This window comes from Castor canadensis, chromosome 1, assembly GCF_047511655.1.
Source record: "Castor canadensis chromosome 1, mCasCan1.hap1v2, whole genome shotgun sequence".
Lineage (NCBI taxonomy): Eukaryota > Metazoa > Chordata > Mammalia > Rodentia > Castoridae > Castor > Castor canadensis.
In genome coordinates this window covers 18,655,054-18,681,270 of record NC_133386.1, presented here as the reverse complement: position 1 = coordinate 18,681,270, position 26,217 = coordinate 18,655,054, and the positions used below count along the sequence as shown (strand labels likewise).

The window sequence follows — 26,217 nt, the reverse complement described above, 5'->3', positions numbered from 1 at the left end:
ATGCTATTCCTATTTGCAGATGATATGATCTTGTACTTAAAAATACCTAAAGACTCCACCAGAAAACTCTTAGATTTGATACTTTTAGTAAAATACAAAAATCAACATATAAAAATCAGTATAGCTTTTCTATATATCAGGAATGAATATACTGAGAAAGAAAACAGGAAAACAATCTCATTCACAATAACCTCAAAAAAATACCTAGGAGTAAACCTAACAAAGGAGGTAAAAGACTCCTACAATGAAAACTATAGAACAATGAAGAAAGAAATGGAAGAAGACACTGGAAGACAGAAAGGCATCTCAAGTTAAGTTAATGGAATTAATATTGTATCCAAACTGATCTAAAAATGCAATGTGATCCCCATCAAAAGTTCAATGACATTCTTTATAGAAATAGGAATTCATGGAAGAACAAAAGACCCCCAAATAGCCAAAGCAAACCTGAGCAAAGAGAGCAATGTTGGAGGTATCACAATACCTTACTTCAAATTATACTACATAGCCATAGTAGCAAACAGTGCGGTTCCTGCACAAAACCAGACAGAGACTGATGGAATAGAGTAGAGGACTCAGAAATAAACTCATAGCCCTCTGATTCTTTAAGGTGTCAAAAATATATGTAGGAAAAAGACAACCTTTTCAACAAATGCTGTAGGGAAAACTGGATATCTGCATGTTGAAGACTGAAACTTGATCCCTATCTTTCATCCTGTATGAAAATCAATTCAAAATGGATCAAAGACCTTCATGTAAGATCTGAATCTTTGAAACTACTAAAGGAACACATAGGGTAAACACTTCCAGATATATGCATAGACAACTATTTTCTGAATAAGACTCCAGTTGCTCAGGAAATAGCAAGAGAATGACAAATGAGAATGCATCAAATTAAAAAGCTTCTGCACAGCAAAGGAGACAATTAATAGAGTGCAGAGACAGCCTAAAGAATGTGAGATCTTTTCCATGTATTCATTGGATAAAGAACATATAAAGAGCTCTGAAAATTATGTACCAAAACAATCCAGTTAATAAACTGGCAAATTAGTTGGACAGTTCCCAAAAGAAATGCAAATGGCCAATAAATATGAAAAAAATGTTTAGTTTATTTAGCCATGCAGTAATATTTCTTTTTTTCCTCATTTTTAAAATTTATTTTATTTATTTTATTTTTATTTATTTTTTTATTATTCATATGTGCATACAATACTTGGGTCATTTCTCCCCCCTGTCCCCACCCCCTCCCTTACCACCAACTCCGCCCCCTCTAGACCACAAATTCTAAAGTTGGTACAGGAAAGAGTAGGAAATACTCTGGAGTTAGTAGGTATAGGTAAGAACTTTCTCAATGGAACCCCAGCAGCACTGCAACTAAGAGATAGCATAGATAAATGGGACTTCATAAAACTAAAAAGCTTCTGCTCATCAAAAGAAATGGTCTCCAAACTGAAGAGAACACCCACAGAGTGGGAGAAAATATTTGCCAGCTATACATCAGACAAAGGACCGATAACCAGAATATATTGGGAACTTAAAAAACTAAATTCTCCCAAAACTAATGAACCAATAAAGAATTGGGCAAGTGAACTAAACAGAACTTTCTCAAAAGAAGAAATTCAAATGGCCAAAAAACACATGAAAAAATGTTCACCATCTCTAGCAATAAAGGAAATGCAAATTAAAACCACACTAAGATTCCACCTCACCCCGTTAGAATAGCCATCATTAGCAACACCACCAACAAGAGGTGTTGGTGAGGATGCTGGGAAAAAGTAATATTTCTAAGTTTACAAGACACCAGAGACCAAGACAGCATGCAGACTGAGCCTTCCAAGACTCTAGTGTCTTCTCACAGCCACTGGCTAACTCTGTCTTTTATCACTCTGGGATTCCATGGAGACAAAAAGGACTAACAACCCAAATCATGCTCTCTCATGTTTGCATCTTGAGGAATGTAATTCAATAACTATTATAAAAATGATTCCCCTGAATTTTCATATGAATATTATAAGCAGAAATCATCACCCTTTTCTTGATATCCTGGCATAGGCATTGGGCAAAGTGATTTTTATGATGTCACTTACACTTACCACAACTATGAAGCAGCTATTACTATTCCCATTGTACAGACAGAAACCACAGCTCAGAAAGTCACCTTACTCTTCCTAAGTCATATATATAGAAAGTGACAAAGTTGGGATTTGGAGTGCTGCTATATTCCTCTGATTGTTAGAGTCCAATATAATGCCAAGAAGACCAAGGCAAATAGGATTCAGTTCTTACCTTTTAAGATGTAGATCTTGTTATTATTGTAAATACTTTCTATTAAGGAATGTTAAAAAAGTATTACATGGAGCATTCATTAAAAGCAAGGAGGACCTTATTTAAGACTGCTGAAATGGGGGAGGTAGAATGCAACTCAGAATACAACAGAAGCAAATAGGGATTTTGCCCAAAGGCAGGTGAAGGAGTAGGTGGGAAATTCTTGAGAAGAATTTAGTTGGGTAGCAAGGAGTAGGAGAAAGGAATGTGATTGGTTGTCAAGTGTGAGAGAAGAGGCATTAGATTGGATACGGGGGAGGGGAGAGGCTCTAGATTAGTAGAACTCTTTGCTAAAACTGGGATCAGCAGGCCATCAAGAGTTACTAGCTGAGAACAGGCCTCAGAGAAGACTAACTTTGTATACACACACATGCAACCAAGGCACAGATTTTATTTTTACAATTTGATTGATTTCTGTATATGTATATATGCAGAAACCACCATTCAGATTAAGACACAAAACACTTATTGCAAAAGCCCTGCTCATCCCCCTTCCCAGCCATTTCCTCCCTCAAGATAACTGCTAATCTTATGCTCGTAAACTTCATCTATTTAAACCTATGCACTATGTCCTCTGTGTGCCTTAATGTTTAACATTTCTAGTTTTTCCTAGGTCAGATGTAATAAAAATAAGAAACTTATAAAATTATTGGGATAAATTATGTTTTCCCCCTCTTTTATCTTGGTCAGTCTTGCTTGGGGTGCATCAGTTTTAATAATATCTTTAAAGAACCAGATTTTGACTAACAGATGTCTCTTTCTGTTTCAACATTTCTCCATTCCTTTCATTCAAAGCAGAATATAGAGCAAATTAGAACATCTCTTCCTAATAAATAAAAAGTTAATGTCTGTCTGCTTAATGAGGAAATTGTGGCAGCTTTATAGGGTCTTTTACGGTGTAGGGATCTGAAAGAGTGCAAGTAAGAATTATTGTTAAGAAAAAAACTTTTTAGCTTTAAGTTTTCACAAGCAAGAGCATTTTTACAACATACACACACACACACACACACAATAGCTTAGGAATTGTATTTCCAAAGAAAAGTATTTTTCTTTAAAAACAAAAGAAAAGTCGTATTTCCTTCCTGTTTCATTTGGTCAAATCAAAAGTGAGCTTTATTTTTCTTCCCTTTTTTTCTTTCATTTGAGGGTTTTAACTCAGAGCCAATCCTCAGCCTCAACAGTGATTTCTAGCTAAACCAAAAAGAACTAAGTAAATCGAAGCTATTTTCCTCTGGAGGTTAATTTTGGGTAAAATAGTTGAAGATAGATTACAATGATACATTGTGCTAAAAGTCTAGATGATAATTTAAGAGTGTTTTAAGTAAGGGGTTCTGACACACTCATAAACATATCACCCCTAAGCCTCCCAGGCAGGACTGGTAACCTACCTGTATCACACTATTGGAGGTGCTTTCTTATAAAAACAGGCTCTTCTCGTGTGGTGAACCAAAGCTCCCTTTTGAAAAGAAAGCTTTTCTTCTATTACAAACAACCTAGTCATGCCAATAAATCTTTCCAGTTCTGCAGATCTGAAGCAATCAACACACCATTAATGCAGAAACATTAGTCTACTCAAAACTTTTGCAGTCCAGCAAGTGCAAGACCTTAAGTTCAACTCCAGTACTACCAATAAAATGAAATGAAAACAAAAACACATTTGTAATATTCTGCAGTGACAAATATTTCCCACACCTATATAGGGTTGACCATAGTTTTCAATAAAGCCAAAAAGAATACATTAGTCAATTTCCATTGTGTTTTTTCAGCTAATAGATCATGATTTCAATTTTATAAAACCATACCATACAAAATGAGGAAATAAAAAGCAACAGTCTCACCAACCCATGTCAACTGGACACTGTCTTGGGTCTTTTGTACCAGCTTTTTTCTTCCCAGAGAGTAAGTGCATACGCTTCATATCAAACATGGGTCAATTTGCCTCCTTTTCTTCCCCAAGTGGTTCCTCTTCTTCAAAGTGCTCATCAGTCTTGGCTTTGTTCACCTTCTTGACATCCTGAAGACCAGAAACATTATGCAGCATTCAAGATCAACTGTCCTGTAGAAGAGAATGAAACAGATTCTTTCTGCTTTCTTTTCCTGGTGACATTCCAAGATCCATGTCAACACCAAGATTACACATCTCGTCATCCTCCAAATGTGTCTGCTGAACCTTCTTAGCAGTGTCAGGCATCCTGGGTTCCTGTGTATTCTTTTCTTTGGACAGCAGAATTTTCAACTTCTTTTTTCCATAATTTGTTTTGCCAGCTGTCGGATCCCCACCATTTCCTCCTCTACACTTTCATATTCGCTGTCATGACTGCCAGTGGCTGTCCTTAGCTCTTCTTCTTTTTCTAACTCTTCCAGGTTCTTGTTTCTTGGGCTCATGGATTATAAGTATCTACATCGGCGGGTTGTAGATACTCCATGGATTTTTGGATCATCCTTTGGAGGATCAGAACATCACCAAAATTCAGGCTGTCACAGCTCTGGCCCATCTTCCTGTCTTCATTCTGTACATGATGGATTTGTCTGACAAATATGGATGTGGTTTGAAGGAGAAGTTAGGACTTTTTGAGAACATCAGACCTTTCCTTATCAATAACCCTCTTATAGCATATAAATAACCCTCTTATAGCATACAAATGTGATGTGAAGAAAAGAGCTGAACTTTCTGAAAGTGATCAGATAATACTTGCAGATTTGCAGGCTGAAGGATTCCCTGGAATAGAGACCAACACCATTACAAAGCAAGCTGCTATTCAATTTAGACAGAGGTTTGTAACAGGCTTTTGGCTGAATGAGTGGAAACCAAAATGAAAGGAAATGATTTAAATGAGGTGCTGAGTAGATTGCATTTAACTGCATCAAACAAGAGAGGCAGATGATCAGGAGAGGCCCACTTTCATGCCAGAAGAAGCAGGGGCATGCAGTAAGAGAATGGAAACTAGAGACCCAGGAAGAAAAGGGAATGAAATATTGAGTAGAAAATAACTTGGATCTTTAAAAAAGTGGGGGAGAGGGGGGAGGGGATTTAATGGATTTGTCTGAGAAATATGACCAGGTACCAAATATCTGAAAAGGACATAGTGTCACTGGTTATATCACCTGTATTTTAAGACAGTTTTAAATAAGTGTTTATATGCAGGACACCTTTCCCAGAAAGAAGTACCTTATCTATGTACTGTGGTCTGCCCTGCCCTGCAGAGCTGGTGGCATTTCCTCCAGGGTTCACCCTAACAGCTGCCCCAATAGTTAAAGATCTTACTTCCATGTGTACTGTCTCAGTTCCAAAAAGCCTCTGATTTTAAGTGAAGTTTTAATATCCCAAGGAAGCTCCCAGACACACTGCCTGCCTGGGCTGTCCACATCATTATCAGAGGTACAAATGATTATTTTTACTAGTGCTCTGATCAGAGGTTGCAAAGTTTTTGACTCATCTCTTCCAAATCTGTGCTTCCACAAGCAAGCCCTGTAGCTTAATACATGTGATTTAGCAAATTGCAAGCTTTTTCAGAAATGCACATATCGTGTTGTAGGAGAAACGCCAGCAACTGTCACAAAAGAGGCAGATGCAAAGCCTTCTCAGAGTTCAGACAGCAAAGAAATAAAATCAATATCAGGGAGCATGCTGTGGAAGAAGTTCCAAATGTCCAGGGGCTTTAAGGATCTGGCAAAAGCCATGACCAGCGAAAGTGGGAGCACAGGGAAGGAAGAGCGAGAGCAGAGTGCATGGAAAGAAACCATTGGTAAGTGCTGATCACATTGGTGAGGTGCATATATATTTTGAAGTAAAAATTCTATAAGATTGTAAAAATTATATGCAATGCTAGGGTTAATAAATTTGGGGGTTCATAGGTCTTTATTTTACTTCTATGTTAATAACTTGCTCAAGATACTGATTACTAAATACTAAACCTGAAGATGAAAGATGGCCAAAACAATTAGCAGGTATATTTTTTTTCCATGTATAGGGGATTTTTTTAAACCTGTGTCTACAAATATTGAGAATAAAATGTCAGCACTCACATAGTCAGTTGTCATTAAACAAAGAGACTTTATTGTCTTATCAATTGCATGCTACATGATAGATTTGCAGAAAGAGTGATTTTTCAGTGGTACGTGAGCCACATCAACTTGGTTGATTTCTGCATGGATTCATAAGTGTTCACTAAAGTAAACTGGGGTTCATGGTAGAAGGTGGTTCAGGAGAATGCCTTTCCACAGTCCTGGCTTCCATGAGAATAGGAATCCCTGAGCAACTCCCCAGACTCTTTCTGTCCTGAGGCGGCTAAGTGACTTACTCATTAATAGATTTGGAAAAAATACATTTGGACCCTGAGTCTTCTGTCCGTCTTTGGGCTGGGAGTATCAGCTCTCGCTGGGTGGGTGGAATCAGCCAGTCTTGGGGTTTGGGGAGCATGGCCCACCTGCCCCTCACATCCAGCTTCATCTCCAATTAAACCTGCATCAGCAGTATACTCTTATTCTGTGTTTATCCACTTGTTCAGAATCCAGGCTAGAAAGAATATTTCACAAAAAGTATTCTCAATAATACCAACAGTGGTTTCCCTTCTCAAAATTGCTCAATACATGTTTTTAAGTTAAGAAGTTTTTCAGTCTAAAACATGGTCTTGAGTGATTTCCATAGCAAAGAGGAAAGTCCCAAAATGCAAAGGGCTCTTTTATTGTAATAACAAGACATTCTAGTATTCTTGAACAGATATCTTCAAAGTAAGCACACATTTAATGGATAATAATGTTCATGACAGTGGCACTAGAACTTATTAGACTTCCTTTTATTCTTATTAACATTTAATTTATAGACTGCTTTTTCATGTATTATATCACTTGAGTCCCTAAATGTATTACTTTTCTATTGATGTTATAACCACAAACTTAACTAAAGCGACACAAATTTGTATTTTACAGTTTTGTCTTGCTATTTATAGCTCAGATTGGCCTTGAACTCACAGCCCTTCTGACTCAGCTTCCTGAAGGTTGGGATTATGGGCTTGAACCACCATGCTTAGCTCTGTTTCTTACGGTTTCTAGGCAGAAATTCTAAAATCCAGGTGTTGCTAGGTTTACATTTCTCTTAGAAGTTGTAGGGAAGAATCTCTTTTCTTTTCTAGTTCCTAAGATAACCTAACTTCTTTCAAGACCAGCGAGTTAGATCTTCTCTCTCTCTCTCTCTCTCTCTCTCTCTCTCTCTCTCTCTCTGTGTGTGTCACATCTAACGTCTTGTTTGCTCTGATTATTCCTCTCCTGCCTCCATCCTTTCCCTATAAGAGCTCTTGTTATTGCATTGTTTGCACCTGAGTAATTCAGGATACTCTTCCCATCTCAAGATTCTTAACTTAATCACATCTGCAAAGTTATTTTGTTATGTAAGACAACATAGTCACAGGTTAGTGAGATTTAAGATATAGACACCTTTGGGAGCCATCAACTCTTTTATCACAACTCGTTGGTGTGTTCATGGAATGAACCTCTGGCATATTAATATGGGGTCCTCTCCTCACCCTTAAGGTCTGTAGCATAGCAGACATGAGGACCATAAATCTTGCCATCAGTGCTTTGAGGCTCCATGCCTATCAGCAATCTGAAAGTAATAGGAAACTTGATGTCAAACACTGGGAATGCTGAATATCACAGTTTTCTGAGACTGTGATACTGGTCAGAGCAGGCAAGAGATTAGCCAAAAATTGAAGAGGGTTGGCTAAGTAACAGAACAGTTGTAGCAGGCTTTGACAAGCTCTAAATATTCTTGAGCATCTGGAAGCTTTCACACATATTCAGAGTTGAGGGTACATTCAAAAGCAGCCAGAGGGTCATGATATCTTGTGCACCTAACTCAGGATGAGGCTTCATTAGTGACATAGGTGCAACTTCATATAATGCAGGGACTTTGAATGTGTCCTCCAAACCACATAGAGATACCACAGACAAGAATAGAAACCTCCTGCCCTAAGGTACTTAGGGAAAAAGTCTGACAAAATATTGATTGGCCACTGAATTATTCTGACCCAAAAGCGGTCTCTAAGAAGTCAAGTTTAAAAGTAAAAATTAAAATGTGAACTGCTGCCATCACATAGTGAAGGTAGGAAGAGCCCTCTTCCAAGGGTGGAGCCCCTGGTCCAGACCACCTAGTTACCCAAGGCATAAGTGTGAAGCCCTCTCTGAAGGTCCTGGGAAAGACTTCAGGGTGTCTGGAGTGAGGACAAAGCCCACCGAGCCCCTTGGCCCAGGCCAGGGAGGTGGGGCAGCCAGAGTCCCTGGAGTCTGTCTCTTGCTGGTTAGAGCTGGAGGAGCGAGATGTGATGAATGCCTCCAGGTTCAAGGTGATGGACACTCTGAGACCTGCCGTCTTTCCCCAAGCACACAGAACAGACAGTGAGGATAGCCATCATGGTCCAGATAGTGTCTGTGTGGGAAAATTCTGGGAAATTGATGATTATATGAAATGCCATTAGGAAAATTAGGGCAGGTTGGGAAATATGACCAAAGCCTGTGATTGTGCTGCATTTGGAAAACTGTCTTCTTAATACAAGTTTTTTTCTTCTTCAAGACAAAATGTGGCACACACGGAAAAAGTTTGAAACATGATATAGATTTCATTAGAAATTACGCTGGAAAGAGTCCAGGTCGGTTTGGCATACATGGTGTTTCATTCCTTCATTATAAACATGAGCAAACTGTTTTTGGAATAAAACTGTGTGAAACGAATGAATGAATCTGGAACGACTCTCATCAGAAAGTCACAGTTTACGTGCTAACACTTGTTGGGGGAGAAAATCTTCTGAATGCAGTTACTGTGGGAAAGTCTTCAGCAGCAAGTCATACTTTGCAAGCATTAGTGAACTCATGCAGAGGAGAAACCCTGTGGACACAGAGGATGTGGGAAAGACTTTAGTTAGCAGTAAGCCATGCCTCATTGCACATGAGAAAACTCATGTAGGGAAGAAATTACATGAATGAAGTGAATGTGGGAAATGTTAAGTTTTTGAGTCACAACTGGTTATACACCATGCTTCACATAGGTGAGAATCCCCATAAATTCTTCAGTAGGAAAAAAGTAGGAAAAGTCTTCAGTAGGAAAGACAAGGTCATTTCACAACAGAAAATTTATTCAGTATAGGAACTCTGAGATTCCTGAACGAGGAAATACATTTGGTTTGAAATCACAGTTAATTGTACATGGAAGAATTCAAACAGGAAAGAATTCAAACGGGAAAGAATTCACTTGTATGAGTGAAGTGAATGACAGAAAGCATTTAATACAAAGTTAAACCTTATGGAAATTAGAGAACACCCACAGAGGAGAAGCTCTATGGTTGTTTTGAATTTGCAAAGGCTTTATGCTTAAGTCACTGCTCATTTTCCATCAGGAGTTCAATTAGTGTGGGAAAGCATTCAGCTTGAAGTCACAGCTCATCAGGCACTAGAGAAATCACACAGGAGTAAAGCCATATGGATGCAGTGAGTGGGGGAAAGGCTTCATGAGCAAGTCTTACCTCATTATATGAAGGCAAACACTGATAGAAGAGTACAGTGAATGTGGAAAATCCTTCAGTTTCGATTCAAAACTCATTGTGCATCAGAGAATTCACACAGGAGAAAATCCCTATGAGTGTAGGGACTGTGAAACAGCCAGCTTACTCAACATCAGTGAATTCATGCAGGAGAAAAAACCAATGGATGCAGCAAACACGGGAAAGCACTTAGCAGCAAGTCATATCTCACTTCACACCTGAGAACTCATTCAGGACAGAAACTTCATGAGTGTAGTGAATGTGAGAAGGTTTCATTTTGAAATCACTACTCATTGTACACAACTGAGCTCATGTAAAACAATGTCACTAGAAATGTAATCAGTGTGAAAAAATCCTTCAGTGGGAAATTACGGTTCATTGTACATTGGATGACACACAGAAGGGAAATCCTATCAAAATAATGAATATTAAAAGGACTTCATTAAGAAATCTCAGGTCACAAAGATCTATCAAATAGCATTCAAAAGTATCACCAAAAGGGAAATAGGATATATTTCACTAATATCAAGAGATTTTATTTTTCAAAAATAGTTAAAATTATAGAAAACTGAGTAAAAATACCATTGGATAAACCCTGAGGGGAATTCCAGACTGTATAGGGGATCAAAATCCAGAACTGATACAATATATTATATAAAATTCCAATTTTTAACCAAATTTATAAGACAGGCAAATAAACGGATAGGTGTGGTCCAAACACAGGGAAAAATGAGGACTAAATAGAAAAAAGTTCTGAGGGAACACAGGTGAACAAAACTTTCAAAGCAACTATTATAAATACATTGCAAAAACTGAAGGAAACCATGTTTAAAGAATTAAGAGTGTAATGTCAATGACTCATCAGAAAGAGTATATAAAGGTAGAGATAGAAATCATAATAGAGTCAAATGGGAACTCTGGAGGTGAAAAGTGCAGTAACGGAAATAAAGAATCCATTAAAGGACTCAACATGATATTGGATCTAACAGAGGGAGAATCCACTAATGTGTACATATGTTAATAGAGATTGTCTAAAATGAGAAGTGTAGAAATGAAAATGACTAGTGCTTGAAAGAGCTATTGGATACCATCAAGCATATCAAATTCTTCATAGTAAGAGTCCCCTAAAAAGATGAAAGTGTGAAAATGACAGAAAAAATTGAAATATGATAATGACTGAAAACACCACAATTTTGATTAAAGAAAACAAACAACTTAAAATACATGTCCAAGAAATAACAGAGAATTGTGAGATCAACTCAAAAAGAATCACACTATAGTAAAACTATGAAAAGAGAATAGAAAGAGGAAGTCTTAAAGCAGCAAGAGAAAAATGATATCTTATGCAATGGAATTAAAATAAGATCAACAGCTAACTTATCCTACAAAATAGTTGAGGCCAGAATCAGTGAGATAATAAAGTCAACATTCTGGAATAATTGAAAAAAAAACACTGTTAATCAAGAATTCTGTATCAAGTGGCTGAGAACAGCGGCTTATGCTTATGGTTCCTGCTATTTGGAAGGTAGAGATAGGAAGATTGGGGTTTGAGGCCAGGGCAGGAAAAAGTTAGCAATATCTTACCTCAGAGGTGGAGGCACAGTGACTACTTCTATAAGCCTTGCTATACAAGAGGCAGAAGTAGGAGGATCATGATCTGATACTGTACCCAGAAAAAAAGTGTGAGACCCTATCTGAAAAGTAACTAAAGCAAAATGAATGGGGATGTGGGTCAAATGGTCGAGTACTCACCTAGAAAGTCCAAGTTCCTGAATTCAAACTCCAATATTGCCAACTAAAGAAGGAATTCTATACCCAGTCAAAACCATCCTTCAAAAATTAAGGTAAAATAAGGCTTGGGATATAACTCAGTGGTAAAGTACTTGCCTAATATTTGTGAAGCCTTGAGTACAATCTCAGCACAAGAAGAAGGAAGAGAAGAAGGATAAAGGGAAGAGGAAAGGGAAGTGGAAGGCTTTCAGCTATCTGATTTCAAAATGTACTACAAATCTGAAGTAATGAAAACACCATACTATTGACATATAAATAGACACAGACAGGAATAACAGAACAGAAAGCCTAAAAGTAAACCCAACTGATTTTACAGTGAACTGATTGTCAGAACAAAAGCTGCTAACAACATGCATTGTAGAAAGGATGACCTTTTTGATAAATTGTGCTAGGAAAATGTAGTGTCCACATGCAGAAGCTACACTCTGATCTCTCACCAGTTACAAAAATCAACTCAAAATGGATTAAGGACTTAATATAAAACCCCAAATTATGACAGCATTAGCAGAAAACATGTGCATTATGCTTCAGGACATTAGAATGGGCAAGAATTTTTGGACAAGACCCCAAAAGCACAGAAAAGAAAAAACAGACAAATAAGTTTGTATCAAAGAAAGAAGTTACATAAAAGTTTCTGAGTACCAAAGGAAACAATCCTAAGAGTCAAGAGAAGACCTACAAAATGACAGAAAATATTTGTAAACTAAACATCCGACAAGGAGTCGATATCTAGAATATGTAAGAAACTTCAAAAACTCAACACCAAAACAAAACAACAATGACAAAAAACAACTCAGTTGAAAAATAGACAGTAGACCTAAATAGACATTTCTCAAAAGAAGATATACAAATAGCCAATGGGTATCCAAAAACGCTCAACAACATTAATGATCAGGGAAATGCAAATCAAAACCACAATGACCTTACTCCAGTAAGAATGACTTTTATCAAATGACAAAAAAAAAAAATGCCAAGTGTTTGTGAGTATATGGAGGAAAAGGAACCTTTGTACATTGTTGGTGGAAAAGTAAATTAGTATCATCATTATGGAAACAATATCAAGATTCCTAAAAAAAAATAGAACTACTATGTGATCCAGAAATTCTAGAAATGGATGTATATCCAAAGGAAATGAAGTTAGAATATCAAAGAGACATCTGCACTCCATATTTATTGCAGCACGATTCATAAGACCAACAATGGAAACAACCCAAGTATCTACCAACTGATGAGTGGATAAAGAAAATCTGGTATACCGACACAAACACAGCCATAAAAAAGAATGAAATGTTATCATTTGCAACAATATGGACAGAAGTAGAGGTCATTATTCTAAGTGAAATAAGACAAGTACAGGAAGATGAGTGATGCATGACCTCACTCATGTGGAATCTAAAAATGATCTCATAAGTGATACTGGAATGGTATTTACAGAGACTGGGCATGTAAGGTGGAGGAGAGATGGGAAAACTTTGATCAAGAGTATTAAATTATAGTTAGATAAGACTAAGAAGTTCTGGTGTGCTATTGCAAGTAACATGACTATTGATAACAATATTATACTTCACATTTTAAAAGGCTGGAAGAAAGGATTCTAAATGGTTTCACCATAAAGAAATAATCCATGTTTGAAGAGATAGATATGTTTAATATGGTTTAAACACTGCACAATATGAATATGTATCAAAACGTCACATGGTACATTGTTAATATGAACTGCCTGATGCAGTAATAAGTGAAAAGTAAATAAAAGGTTTACTGATTAGGAAGGAAGAAATAAAACTCTTTTTGTTTATAAATGGCATCATGATCTGTTTAAAAAATCTGAAAGAACTGATTAAAAACAAAAGATGAGAAAGCCTCATGGAACTAATAATTGATTATAAGAAGGTTGCAAAGGACATGGTTTATATATAAAATTAATCACTTTCCTATATACCAGGAATGAATAAGTAGAAATGTGAAATTAAACACACAATGCCATTCATGTTAGACCCTCAAAAATGAAATACTAGGGCATAAATCTAATAAAATATATACAAGATAGATATGAAGAAAACTGTAAAACCCTGATGAAAGAAATCAAAGATTAACAAAAAAAAGATACCCCACATTCAGGATAGGAACACTCAGTATTTTCAACATGTCAGTTCTGCCTAAATTGATCTACATATTCAGTGCAATCCCAATCAACATCCCAACAGATTGTTTTGTGGAGATTAGCAAAATTATTCTACAGCTTACTCAGAGAGAGAAAAGACCCAGAAAAACCATCACAATAGTAAAAGAGAAAAACAAAGGTGGAAGACTGACACTACTCAACTTTAAGCTTTACTGTAGTGGTACAGAATTCAAGGCAGAGTGATATTGGAAAAGAATAGAGAAATGCATCAACAGAACAGAGCCAACAAACAGACCCAAGCAAATAGAGCTGCTCATGGTTGGAATGTCCACTCGAAAACTTACATTGGAATGTAATTGCCATTGTAGCAATCTAAAGTGGTAGAACCTCCAGGTGTGGTGGTACACACCTGTAATTTCTGCACCCAGAATGCCAAGGTGGGAGGATCACTTGAGCTTGGGAGTTCAAGATCAGTCTGGACAACTTAGCAAGATCACGTCTCAAAAAGAAATAAAGTGGGACCTTTAAGTGGGGCTAGGAGGTCCTCATGAGTGGATTAATTCGGTATTGTGGAAGTGGGTTCCTGACTAAAAGGATATGTTTGGTTTAATTTCCTCTCTCTGTCTCACATATGCTTGTTTGTCCTTCCATTATGCATACATGCTGGAGCCATGCTCTTGGACATCCTAGCCTCCAGACCTGTGAGAAACATAAACGTCAATTTTTTTATATTACCCAGTCGGTGATATTCTGTTGTAGTGGGACAAAATGGACTACAACAATAGTAAACTGTTCTTCAACAAAGGAACAAAGGGAAAATGGTGAAAATATAGCTTTTTGAACTAATGGCATTAGAACAACTGGACATGCAGAAGATGAATCTATACAAAGATTTTGTACCCTTCACAAAAAATTAACACAAAATGGATCACAGACCTAAATGTAAAATGCAAAATTGTAAAATTCCTGGAAGACAGTACAGGGGAGAATCTAGATGACCTTGGGTGATGACTTTTTAGATATGAGACCAGAGGTACAATTCATGAATGAAAACATTGATAAGCTGGGCTTCATTCAAACTTGAAAATTCTGCTTAGAAGGGATAGTGTCAAGGGAATGAGAAGATAAGCCAGAGCATGATATAAAAATATTTCTAAAAGACATATCTGATAAAAGGCTGCTTTACAAAATATGTAGAGTCCTTAAAATTCAACAATAAAAAAATGAACAGCATAATTAAAAAATGAGCCTAAGACCTTAACAAATACCTCACTAAAGAAAATATGCTGACTAAACAGATGAAATTTTATGGCATTTGTCACCAGGGAAATGCAAATTAAAACAATAATGAAATATCTGTGCACAATGGCTATAATCCAGAACATGGACAATATCAAGTACTAGTGAGTATGTGAAATATTAGCACATTATAACGGCTTTATTCCATCGCTGGTGGAATAAAACATGGTGCATCTACTCTGGAAGTCAGTTTGATAGTTTCTCATAAAACTAAACATACTCAAACATAGAAAAAAGAAACTAAACACACTCTTACTGTATGATCCAGCAATTATGCTTCTTGGCATGAACTGAATGGAGCTGAAAACTCATGTCTACACAAAACCCTGCACATGGATTTTATTGTAGCTTCATTTGTAATTGCCCAAACTTGGAAGCAACCAAGAGGCATTTTGGAGGGAAACTGACAAGGTGTGGTACATCCAGACAATGGAGTGGTAATTCAGTACTTTTTAGAAATGAGCTATGAAGCTATGAAAAGATATGGAGGAAATGTAAAGACATACTACTCAGTGAAAGAAGATAATTAGAAAAGACTATAGGCCATATAATTGCATCTATATAGAATTCTGGAAAAGGAAAACTTTGAAGAGAGTAAAGAGATCAGTGGTTGGCAGGGTTAGAAGTAAGAGAGAAAAGAATAGATGGAGCTTAGAGTATTTGAGGGGCAGAAGAACTACTCTGTATTGTGCATAAATTATGCTTTAATACATTTTTAAAAGTGTAAATGGTCTGGGAAGGCCAAAACACAAAACTCCAAAGACTCTGAAGTCTTAAATCTCTTCTTATGGATCCATAGATTCCTAGGGATTTATGAACTAAGATGCTGCTATTGATTTGATTTTCAGTGTTTGTCTTTTTCAGATAGACTAAACATTTCTTGAGAGCAGAATACTGTCTTAATTAAGCATTTTTAAATCCCAACTCATATAGTGCTTAGTATAGCTTTCATACATTGCTCAAGCTCTTTAAATATTGAATCATTTAACTCATGTATAATGAAATCTTGTAAGTTAAAGAGTTTGTCTCCTTCACTTAACTGTAATTAGTAAATATTTCATTAGTTTTCTAAAGAATATTCATTTTCTTATTTCCTTTATTTGACCATTGGTATATTAACACTGAATAAGATAAATATAAAACAATTACATAATTGTATTTCAATAAAATCATAATAAATAAATCAAGTTTAATCAGTGATTGTTTTTTAACAGGAAATGTTATTTTTGATTAAAACAAGACATGACAATCAATGAGTTAGGCATTATTAATTTTTGAGAGTCTAGTCTTCTTTTTTCAGTAGTGCCCCGTTCAAGAACCCCAACAATTTTGGAAACATCTCCACGACTCATTCGAAAGGCACTGGAACATGTGAACATAAATCAATATGTACGGTAAGTCTTAACAAACATGATTAATGCAGACAACTGTGTTCATAAAATTTTGGATACATTGCCAATGTGCAGTTGCTAAGCAACTAAAAATTTGGAATTAAATGTTTATTATCTCTTAAGTGAGTCTAAGGTTTTAGGAGTCATGATTTTACATCTTGAATTTGGCAAATACTTCATTAAGTCAATTATAAAGGCATTTAAAAGTTTTTACAAATATTTTGTAAAAGTTTTGTAAGGTAAGTCGAGCTGCAGAAAATTCTCCTTATGCCTTCTGCTATGGTTTAATTACATTGAATTTTCTTAAGAACTAAGCAATAGGATTAACCCCTCATGTATAGTTATATGTTTGAAAATATTGTCAAAATTATTTAACTGCCTAAATTCAGAAGGAAAACTCTTAAAATAGTCTCATAGTTTTGAATACCAGTTCCATAATCGCCTCAACACATGACTATTCAAATTTACTGATATTTTCTAAAACTGTCAGTGATTTAGTAAATTAAGAAATTAATAGTTATTCTTTGTATATCCAATGTTTGATTTGATTCAGACTCCCATAACTCCACTGACAAGATTTTAAATTATTTTTGTGTTCTAAAGTAAAGTTTATTCCAGAGTTCTTAAGTGAGTTGTGCATTTCTTTTGATGATTTTATGTCAAGGAAAACAAAAGATGAAGCTCTGTTGCAGACAGACGAACTGAATCAGCAGCAAGCAATGCAAAAGGCAGAAGAAGTTCACCAATTTCGTGAACATAGAACCAGAATCCTTAGTGTTAGAGACATTGATCAAGAAGAACGGTTTAAGTTAAAGGATGAAGTTGTCAACATGTATGGGGAAATGAGGGTGAGTTTAAAGTATATACAAGTGTCACAGTTGATAATTTCTTTTGTAATATTAAAAAGAAAACAAAATCATATAGTATCTGAATAAAAAGAAGTCTTAGAAATGTTTATTTCTACAAGTCACAACTTCTTAGTAAAGATGACCAGTTGATCATACATATGTCATTTTACTTACCTCATAAACTGCCTCTAAAATGTCATACTGGGACTCCATGCTCAAAGATGAAAACAGTGGGAGAAAAGACAAAACTATTTGTGAATTTGGGGAAAAAAATGGATGAAAACCATATTAACAGACTTGAGACAGCTAAAGCCTGAACTGGCAGTGGGAACATTTTTGAGAATGAAACCAATTTACTCCACAGAATTCCTACAGACTCAGCAATTGGCAGCACAATGCATGTTAAGAAGTAAAAGTGAATTGGAAGGAAGGTAAAATAATTGGGTTTAAAACTCTTTTAAAATTATAGATCACTACTTCAACTTTTTATAGCCAGGTGACTATCACTCCTCCTTTTTTTTATTTTGAGGTGCTGGGGTTTGAACTCAGGGCCTACACCTTGAACCACTCCACCACCCATTTTTGTGATGGGTTTTTTTTCAAGAAAATGTCTTCCTTGGGCTGGCTTTGCAATACCATCCTCCTGATCTGCCTCCTGATTAGCTAGAATTACAGACCTGAGCCACCAGCACTAGACTTTCTTTCCAAAACTATGATCCAATTTAGCCAGAAGTTACTCACACCACTGACAAATGAATGAAGCCCCAGCACATATATCTCTGTAGTTTCAATTTCATCTTACTCCTAACATTAATGAAAATGCACACCAGTATCCATATCAGAGCTATACTTGTTTGTTGGTTACAATCACTGGTTACCTAAGGATACAAGGGTTCTGCAAAAACCTCAAAAACATTCTACATGAGTCATTGGCTATATGTAACTTACAACAGACAATGTTATATATATTATTTGTATAAGTCATATAAGTTATGACTACATATTCCCCATATCGATAAATGTATAATAAAGTTATATGTAAAAAAAGAAGAACAGAGGTGCTTTATTTAGACATGCCCGCCCCCCAAAAAAGACTTTCTCTACTGGGAAAGACAGATCTTAATTGAAAACAGGTATATCGTACTAGAAATGGAAAAATTCAATAAATTTGTATGGATGACTTCCCACTATAGAGGATGGGGATTTACCTTTTTTTCTCTCTCTTCCTTACAACACCCATACATGTAGGCTACAGAACTTTCTAAACATTTTAGTCACAATGATATCACTTGCTCCCACCCATATGGGAGGAGTTTGACAACTGTTTGTCCAATAAGCACCCCAAACTAAACCTCTCCAAATCTAAATTCTAGGATTCTTGCCTTCCCTCCTATCTCCACACAAACACCACTCCAATATTCCCCTTCCCATTAAGTAACAATTGCACTCTTTCAGTTGCTCAGAGAGAAACCCTGGAGACATCCTTAAGTCTCATTCTTCACATATAATTCATTACCAAAACATATCGACTCCATGCTGAAAAACATTCAAAGTTCAGCTCCTCACTTCATCTAGCTCTATCACCACAGTTCAAATCATCATTGTTCTCCACTGAGAGTATTGCTTCAGACCCCCCCCCAATTAATCCCACTATTTTCATTTATACAACTCTATAATGTGGTTTGTGCCTAGAAGCCAAAAGGCATTATCCACCAGGATCCCCTGTGTTTTCCATTGGTTACAATTCTCCAGTTTATAGTGGCTTAGCTTCTGTAAAAGGGCCAGAGAGGAAATAGTTTGTCCTTTTTCCAGGCTGTATGTTGCATCCACTCAACTCTACCACTATTAATGCAAAATCAAAAATAATACTTAAGTGAATACTATGTAGAAAAATAAACATAAGTCAGATTGGTTCCACAGTCTTTAGGTATCAACCCCTGCTTTATCTAGCTACCTGTATAACATGTTCAGTAGGAGGCCCTTTTTATTACATTTATTAAGATACTCAGGGTAAAGATGATTCCATAAAAAACATTCAACAAACATCATTGTGGTAGAGGAAGAGAACATTGTAAACTGTGCATTGGTTGTTACGATTTCTATCCAGAAGGGCTACATTGCTTCCACTTACAGTTCATTGGTTAAGGCAAGTCACATGGTCACACATTAACTTCAAAGAAGGAACCAACCTTAGCTGAACTTATAGCATCAAGGATTTTGAGACAATATGTTTGTGTTGTTTAAGTCATATGTCAGTAATCTCTGAAGGAATGGCCATATTTTCTCCTGTCTGATAAGTATGTTACTATTATGTTTCTCATCAAATAGCTTCCACCAAGACAAGGGTGTTTTGAATACACAAACAAGGTTTGTGGTACTTTGTTTTAGCTGCTGTAGCAAACTAATACAGAGGACAGTGCTTCCTCCTATCTGGAAGAGATTGTGAAATCCTAGTGAATGGTACTAATGGTCATAGTAATACATCTTTAAAATGGAGAGTAGAATCATTTTGCTCCTCTAATGGCTTCACTTTTCACTGTCTTTGGCTTTTTGAATTTCCCCCAGAATATCCTTTCCCCAGATAGACAAATGGTTTAAACCTTCATTTCATAATCTGTCTTGTCATTAGATAGATCTTCACTTAATATTGAAGAGTAGATCTATATATTAAATATAAATAATTTTTATTCTGTCTTGACTAGAATATAGACTGTATGTGAATGGGGACTTTGTTTAGATTCACTGCTGTGTTCCCAGAGCCTGGAAGGGATGTGTGCTTCCCAAAAGTGTTTAATAAATGAATCAGTGAATATGTGAATAAATGTTAACATTGAATAGATTCAATTTGTCCTGTGGAAAACAATTAAAATTAAATTATCAGACAAAAGGGAATTTTAAGATCGCTATTCTTGATTTCTGTGCTAATGCAATAGATGAAGGTGAGATAGAGAAGAAATATTCACTGGCTTAATTTTGAATTCAGATCCCATTCATTTAAGTGTGAAGTACAAATAAATGCCCTAGGTAGCTGTTCCAAAATCTCAACAAAAGTATGTCAGTTGCAGAAATATGAAAAATTTCTTCAACAATCAGAGATGAAAAAAGGCAGGCATTTCTAAAAAGTTCTCTTCATCATTTCAAGGACTGGGTCTGATAAATACAATTTTTGGTATGATAAGAATGAAAATCAAGCGGACAATAACCAAGGAAGCCAGTGAATTCTGTGGTGGTATTTGGAAGTTCCTGTCAGGGCTAGAAAACAGGAGAGGAGCTAGTAATTTATTGAGCAGTTACTGTGTGAGAGACAGACTACATCTGAACTCATATAAGGCAGGTAGTTTCTCTATTCCTTTACCAATTTTTTTCTTTACCTTTCTATATTTTTCTCCTACCGGTGTTTTTATTTTTCATTTTTTTCATCTTAAAATTTCACACACCCCATATTCCTATCTCATGTTCTGTGTATTGATAAATGTAACCTAATTTTCATCTTGAGTAGTCTATTGAAGGTAATTATGTATCTATTGCATAAGGAAAAGATAAAGAAAAGGTGTTACTTTTTTTTCTGGGACCATAAATCATTATCAATGGAACTGATTTGTTTGAGGTTTTGTTTTGGAACAGGACTCCTTAGATGAAGAGCGAGAGAAGATTTTTAACGTCCGTGAAGAGTACAGAAACAAGCTGCTGGAAGACGAGCGCCTACGGCTGGAAATGCTGGCTGCTCAGGAGGCAGCAATGAAGGCCGAGACAGAAAAGAAGAGCCCTCCTGACTCACAGAAAAAAAAGAAAGGAAAGAAAAAGTAGCCAGGAGATACCTAGTCCACTCTTCTGCTGTTAGAGGCCAAAAATATTCAATGACCTGGAGCTTCAAGTTGATGGAATGTTAGGACAATTTAAACTAGAAAGCTTCTTATTTTCAGACATACTTTCTACATTTTAATATTAATGTGCTGTGTTTTTTCTCAGAAAATTAGCATTCAAAACCATTAGGGTTGAAAATGTTCTAATTTCCATAAAATTGAGGTCAAATCTTTAGATTACAATAAAATCTATATGTCACACTCTGAATCACCTACATTTTTAATTAGTAGTAAAACAAGTTCATAAAAGAATAGGATTGTCTTTGAACAAATCAGTAATGAGATAAATAGCTATTGTCCTTCGAAGAAGTTTTGGCTAAAACTTTGAAGATTTTAAAATATTAATAAATATGCCTCATCCTCATGCCAATTTTGTTTATTTATTTATTTGCTTGTTTATTTCCTTTATTGTGCTGGGTGGAGGTACACTGTAGCATTTACAAAGGTTCTCATAATATATCAACTGTATCATACTTGAATTCTGCCCCTTCCCCATTCATGGAATAGTTCCAACGGGTATCATTATTGCAGTTACATGCATGTTTACACATTTTTTGCACTGTATTCACCCACCCACCCCCTTTCCCTATCACCTCCCTCCTCCTCCATGCCAATTTTTAAAGCTGAATTTCATTAAAATTTATTGCGCAAAAACTGTGCTGATGTAGTCTGCCCAAGGTGTTAGGACTCAGGAGCCTCCTTGTGAGCTTGGAAGCCCAGGCCTAGAGGATGTGAGTGCAAGTACATCCCTTTTCCCAAATACCAGGACCTTGTTTTCTGCAAGACAGAGAGCGAGATCTTGTAAACCTATTTTAGGAAAATGCAGTGAATGGATAACTGAAGCACTGGACTTTCCCCAGAAGTATACTTTCAACTCAGGACTATCTCAGGTGGAAAACTGTCATTGTATTTTTTAACCAAATTGCTTGGTTAAATGATTTTAGTTTTCCTTCCTTACATAAATCTTTATTATAAAAATACTTAATTTAATCCAAACATTCATGTTATATTAGTTACTTTTCCTGTCGCTCTGGCAAAACACCTGACAGAAAAATTTAAAAAGAGGAATCATTTCTTTTGTGAGAAGTTTCATGCCTGGTCCTGAGCACTTGTGCAGAACAGCATGGTGGTGGGAGAGTGTAAAGGGCAGGTGCGGGGAGGGGGTGGAGAGAATGGGACCAGGTACCAGAGGCCAGGCATTATTACCTTCTAAGTCATGTGCCCAGTGGCCTCCTCCCTCCAGCTAGGCCCCACCACCTAAAGTTTCTATTACCTCCAAAAATGGCGCCACAGCTGGGAATTCAACAAAGGAGTCTATAGAGGACATTTCATATGCAAACCATGATACCCGGTCAAAAAACTTTTGACAAAGGTGCCAGGAAGAAACAATGGAGAAAGGAAGTTCTCCTCAATAAACAAGGTAGGGAAAACTGAATATACAGTGCAAAATAATGAAACAGGGCTATTTTCACATACAAGATACAAAAATGAACTCAAAACGGATGAAAAAGTTAAACACAAGGTTTGAAACCATAAAACTCCTCGAAGAAAACATAGGGGAAAAGCTTCTTGATATTGGCTTGGCATGAAAAGCAAAACCAAACAAATGGGACTATATCAAACTAAAAAGCTTCTGCAGAGCTTTTTTATTGTTACAAAACAAAAATGTAGTGTGCAGAGGGAGAGAATGTAAACTCATTCTGATAAGACATTATCTAAAAGGTGCGAGTAAACACACAAGACTTAGTAGCAAAACAAAGGACCTGAACAGGCATTTTCCCAGTGAAACCATACAAATGTCCAACAGGTTATTATAAAATTGTGCTCCACATCACTAATCATCATCTAAAAGCAAATCAAAATAGCAATGAGATATCACTTCATACCTGTTAGGATGGTGTTTATCTAAAGGATAAACGTGGAACAGACACGTGTTAGTGAGCCTATGAAGAAATTATATTCACACTGTTGGTGAGAGTGTAACTGGTGCAGTCATTATGGAAAACTGTATGGAGGTTCCTGAAAGAGTAAGAACTACCACTTTGGGGTATACATTTAAAGAAAATAAAATCAAAATCTAAACTTGATACTGACAACCCCATGTTCATGACAGCATTATTCACAAAAATAATATGGAGACAACTTAAGTGTCCATCTATGAATGAATGAATGAATATATATATGAATATTATTCATCCATGAAAAGAAGGATGCCTCACTTTTCTCCTGGAACCTTCTCTTACTGCTAACACTTTTCAATTGGCTTCATTCTTCTAATGATGTTTTCTTACTTTGAAGCTTGCTTTTCTGGATTTTCTGTGGGTCCTAGTGAAAAAACATGGATTATAGGATAAGTTGGTAGGTTTTTGTGTTCTCTCCAGTCCCAACCACACAAATGTAAATGCTGAGTCCATTGCTTGTCTGCCCATGGCCCCAAACTGCCACAAGTGTTCATGGGAATGTTTTGTCAGTTTTGCTGGCCATTTATCTGGGATTTTTCTTTGATTTTGTTTGAGAGAGAGAGAGAGAGAGAGAAAGAGAGAGAGAGTATGGGTGTGTGTTGTGTATGCATGTTTTAGCATCCTCATTAGACTCACAGTTTTTAGGAGCAGTGTGTGGACTTTCAGTACAATAATACTACCATTTTCTTAATATTAGAAGTCTGTTATTTATTCCTTATTTTTCTTCTAATCAGACTATATGGTCTGTAAAATATTTACTTTTCAAAAATTTAAGAAAACTTTCTGTGTAACGAAACAGAGAATTAAGTGCTGTAAGTGTGTAGGCTTATCTTAAATTTGGCATATATATACATATGACATATTGTAATAAGTGGTTAAAAGCTGCTTTTGCTGAGAAAGATGGACTCTTAAGGGCCACAAGTTAACTGAAGGCAGGATAAAAGCTAGGTACCCAGTCTCCTTTATGTACCTGTGTCCTTTCCTCTAAGCCATTCTCTCCTGTAGTCACTTTGCAGCCACCTGGGAATCCAAGAAGGACTGAACCACCTGCCAGGCATCAATGACTCTTCCTATAACAAGGCCCCACAATCCTGAGACAGTGACGTGTGACTACTGCCTGTCACCTACGTCCACCTGAACACAACTGTGACTAGAACTTTTTTACTATGCATACCGCTCACCTACTGCCCCCAATTCTTCCTTTATTTAAATTAAGGCAAATCTCTGTTCCAGAAAGATGGCTTAAGATGAGTTGAAATGTTGCTTTTCTACTTTCCATAGCTCCCTTACTGTGTAATAAATTTTCTTTCTCTGCCCTTCACCATTATTCATCTTTATTTATGTGTTGGAGCAAGTGACAGTACCCAACCTATGAAACCTGGGACCTACAACATACTGTAACAATATGTAGTGCTATATCTATCTAGCTAGCTAGCTGTCTATTTGTCTATCTATCATCTATCTATCTTCACTGCTTGAAAAGAGAATGCAAATCTTAATTTAAGAGATGCCTATGCATTTACAAAATTAAGTCCTCAACCTGGTTTTATAGAAAATTTACATCTTTTTTTCAATGAAATATAACAGTCAAGTTTTAATTACTCCATATTTTAACTTGTTTTATTCTATTCCATTTGTCCAGTTCTGAAAGGTATGTTATAAAGATCAATTATGTATTTTTAAATTTGTCTTTAGAGTAATCTTTGTTTTTAGCAATGTTGTCATCTAAGAATGTATTCAGCTAACAGTAATGAAAAAGTCAATTACCTTTACTCAACTGAACAGAAGGATATTTTATTAATAAGATGCTAACAGCTCAAAAGTTAGTGCAAATATTTCTGTAGTAACACTGTCTTTTTTTATTATCAAAAAATAGCTATTGAAATTCTATTAAAAATATGTACAAAAATATTCACAGCAGCACTATTTATAGTAGTCAAATACCAGGGAGACTCAAATTGCCTTTGATAGTACATTGAATAAGTCAGTTTATCGTGGAGGTCATGTAGCTCAGTGGTAGAATACTTTCCTAGCATACACAAGGCTAGGAAAGGCTCTGGGCTTGATCCCCATTACTGCCAAATAAATAAATATCATGTTTGCTGAGTAAATGAACCACTTGCATGCTCCACAAGATAAATAATTTTAATAAGTATTTCATACATGTATGTTTTAACACCAAGCAAAATTAATTTGGGCCTTAAAAATTACAATAATAATTAAATTTGTGGAGTGAATTGTACCAGAAATTGTCATGAAGATGTCATGAATTTTGAATCTGTGGGTTGATAAAAGAATTTATCAAAATAGGAGAGTAAGAGAAAACAAAGATTTATTAGGGTCCCATTAAGGAAAAAACGGTGGGCAACTTAGCATCAAAGGAAATGTTGCTGCTACTGCACTGATAGGGGTTGGGAACAAGCTTTTACAAAGTTTACTTGGGGTTTCACCAATTGGTTGTTTCTTTCTCATGGGCTTTATTGATTGTTGTTCCTTCCTTGAATCATGAAGTTAGTTAGCATGTGGGACCATCTTGCTAATTTGGCTTCCAGATTCTATTTGGCCCAGTTGGTAACCTTGACTCACTTTCATGCTCCATTTGGCCATTGGTATTTTCCTGTCCACCATATCTCCTTAAAAGGAAGGTCTCCTCCACATTCCCACAGGCAAAACAATAATATCAATCCTGGTTTTACCAGAACAAATATCTCATCTTCTTATAACTGCTCTGAGCTTAGAGAGCTCGTAGGGAAGCGTCTGCCTTTTTATTTATTGTTCAGGCAGAGTTATGGAGGATTCCATGGAGACATGGCATTATATAATTGAATACTGGAAAAAATTGTACAGAAGCCTGACTCACAGTACTAAGAGTCACTGGATGGTCAGATAATAGGGGATGGATCCCATGTTGTAGCATCATCTGTAACTTTATGGCCTGGAGTCAGGTAGAAACAAATCTGATTAGAAGGTTAATAAATCAAAGTACAATGGTGAAAAGAAGTAAAATGGATACTAGAGGTCCCAAGAAGTGTGTTCATATTAGTTAGTCCTGACTGTGATAACTTATTTTTAAAAAAAGAGACAA

General features: G+C 36.2%; 1 protein-coding gene and 1 pseudogene across 2 annotated transcripts in view; one reads left to right on the top strand and one right to left on the bottom strand.

The window, feature by feature from the left end:
• The window catches only part of Adgb (androglobin), a 151,451-nt gene extending 130,281 nt beyond the window's left edge, over window positions 1-21,170 (top strand). The window contains exons 33-38 of one of the 2 annotated variants that reach the window (XM_074072532.1): window positions 2,569-2,591; window positions 5,919-6,050; window positions 9,196-9,207; window positions 16,373-16,463; window positions 17,125-17,308; window positions 20,933-21,170. In XM_074072532.1, the coding sequence (XP_073928633.1) occupies window positions 2,569-2,591; window positions 5,919-6,050; window positions 9,196-9,207; window positions 16,373-16,463; window positions 17,125-17,308; window positions 20,933-21,115 (625 nt within the window). In that variant the 3' untranslated portion in view covers window positions 21,116-21,170. Of the gene's footprint in view, window positions 1-2,568; window positions 2,592-5,861; window positions 6,078-9,195; window positions 9,208-16,372; window positions 16,464-17,124; window positions 17,309-20,932 lie in introns of both variants that reach the window. The other variant, XM_074072528.1, reaches the window with a different exon arrangement.
• LOC141411421 (GTP-binding protein 4 pseudogene) lies at window positions 4,160-5,038 on the bottom strand (annotated as a pseudogene).
• Window positions 21,171-26,217: the final 5,047 nt, after the last annotated feature.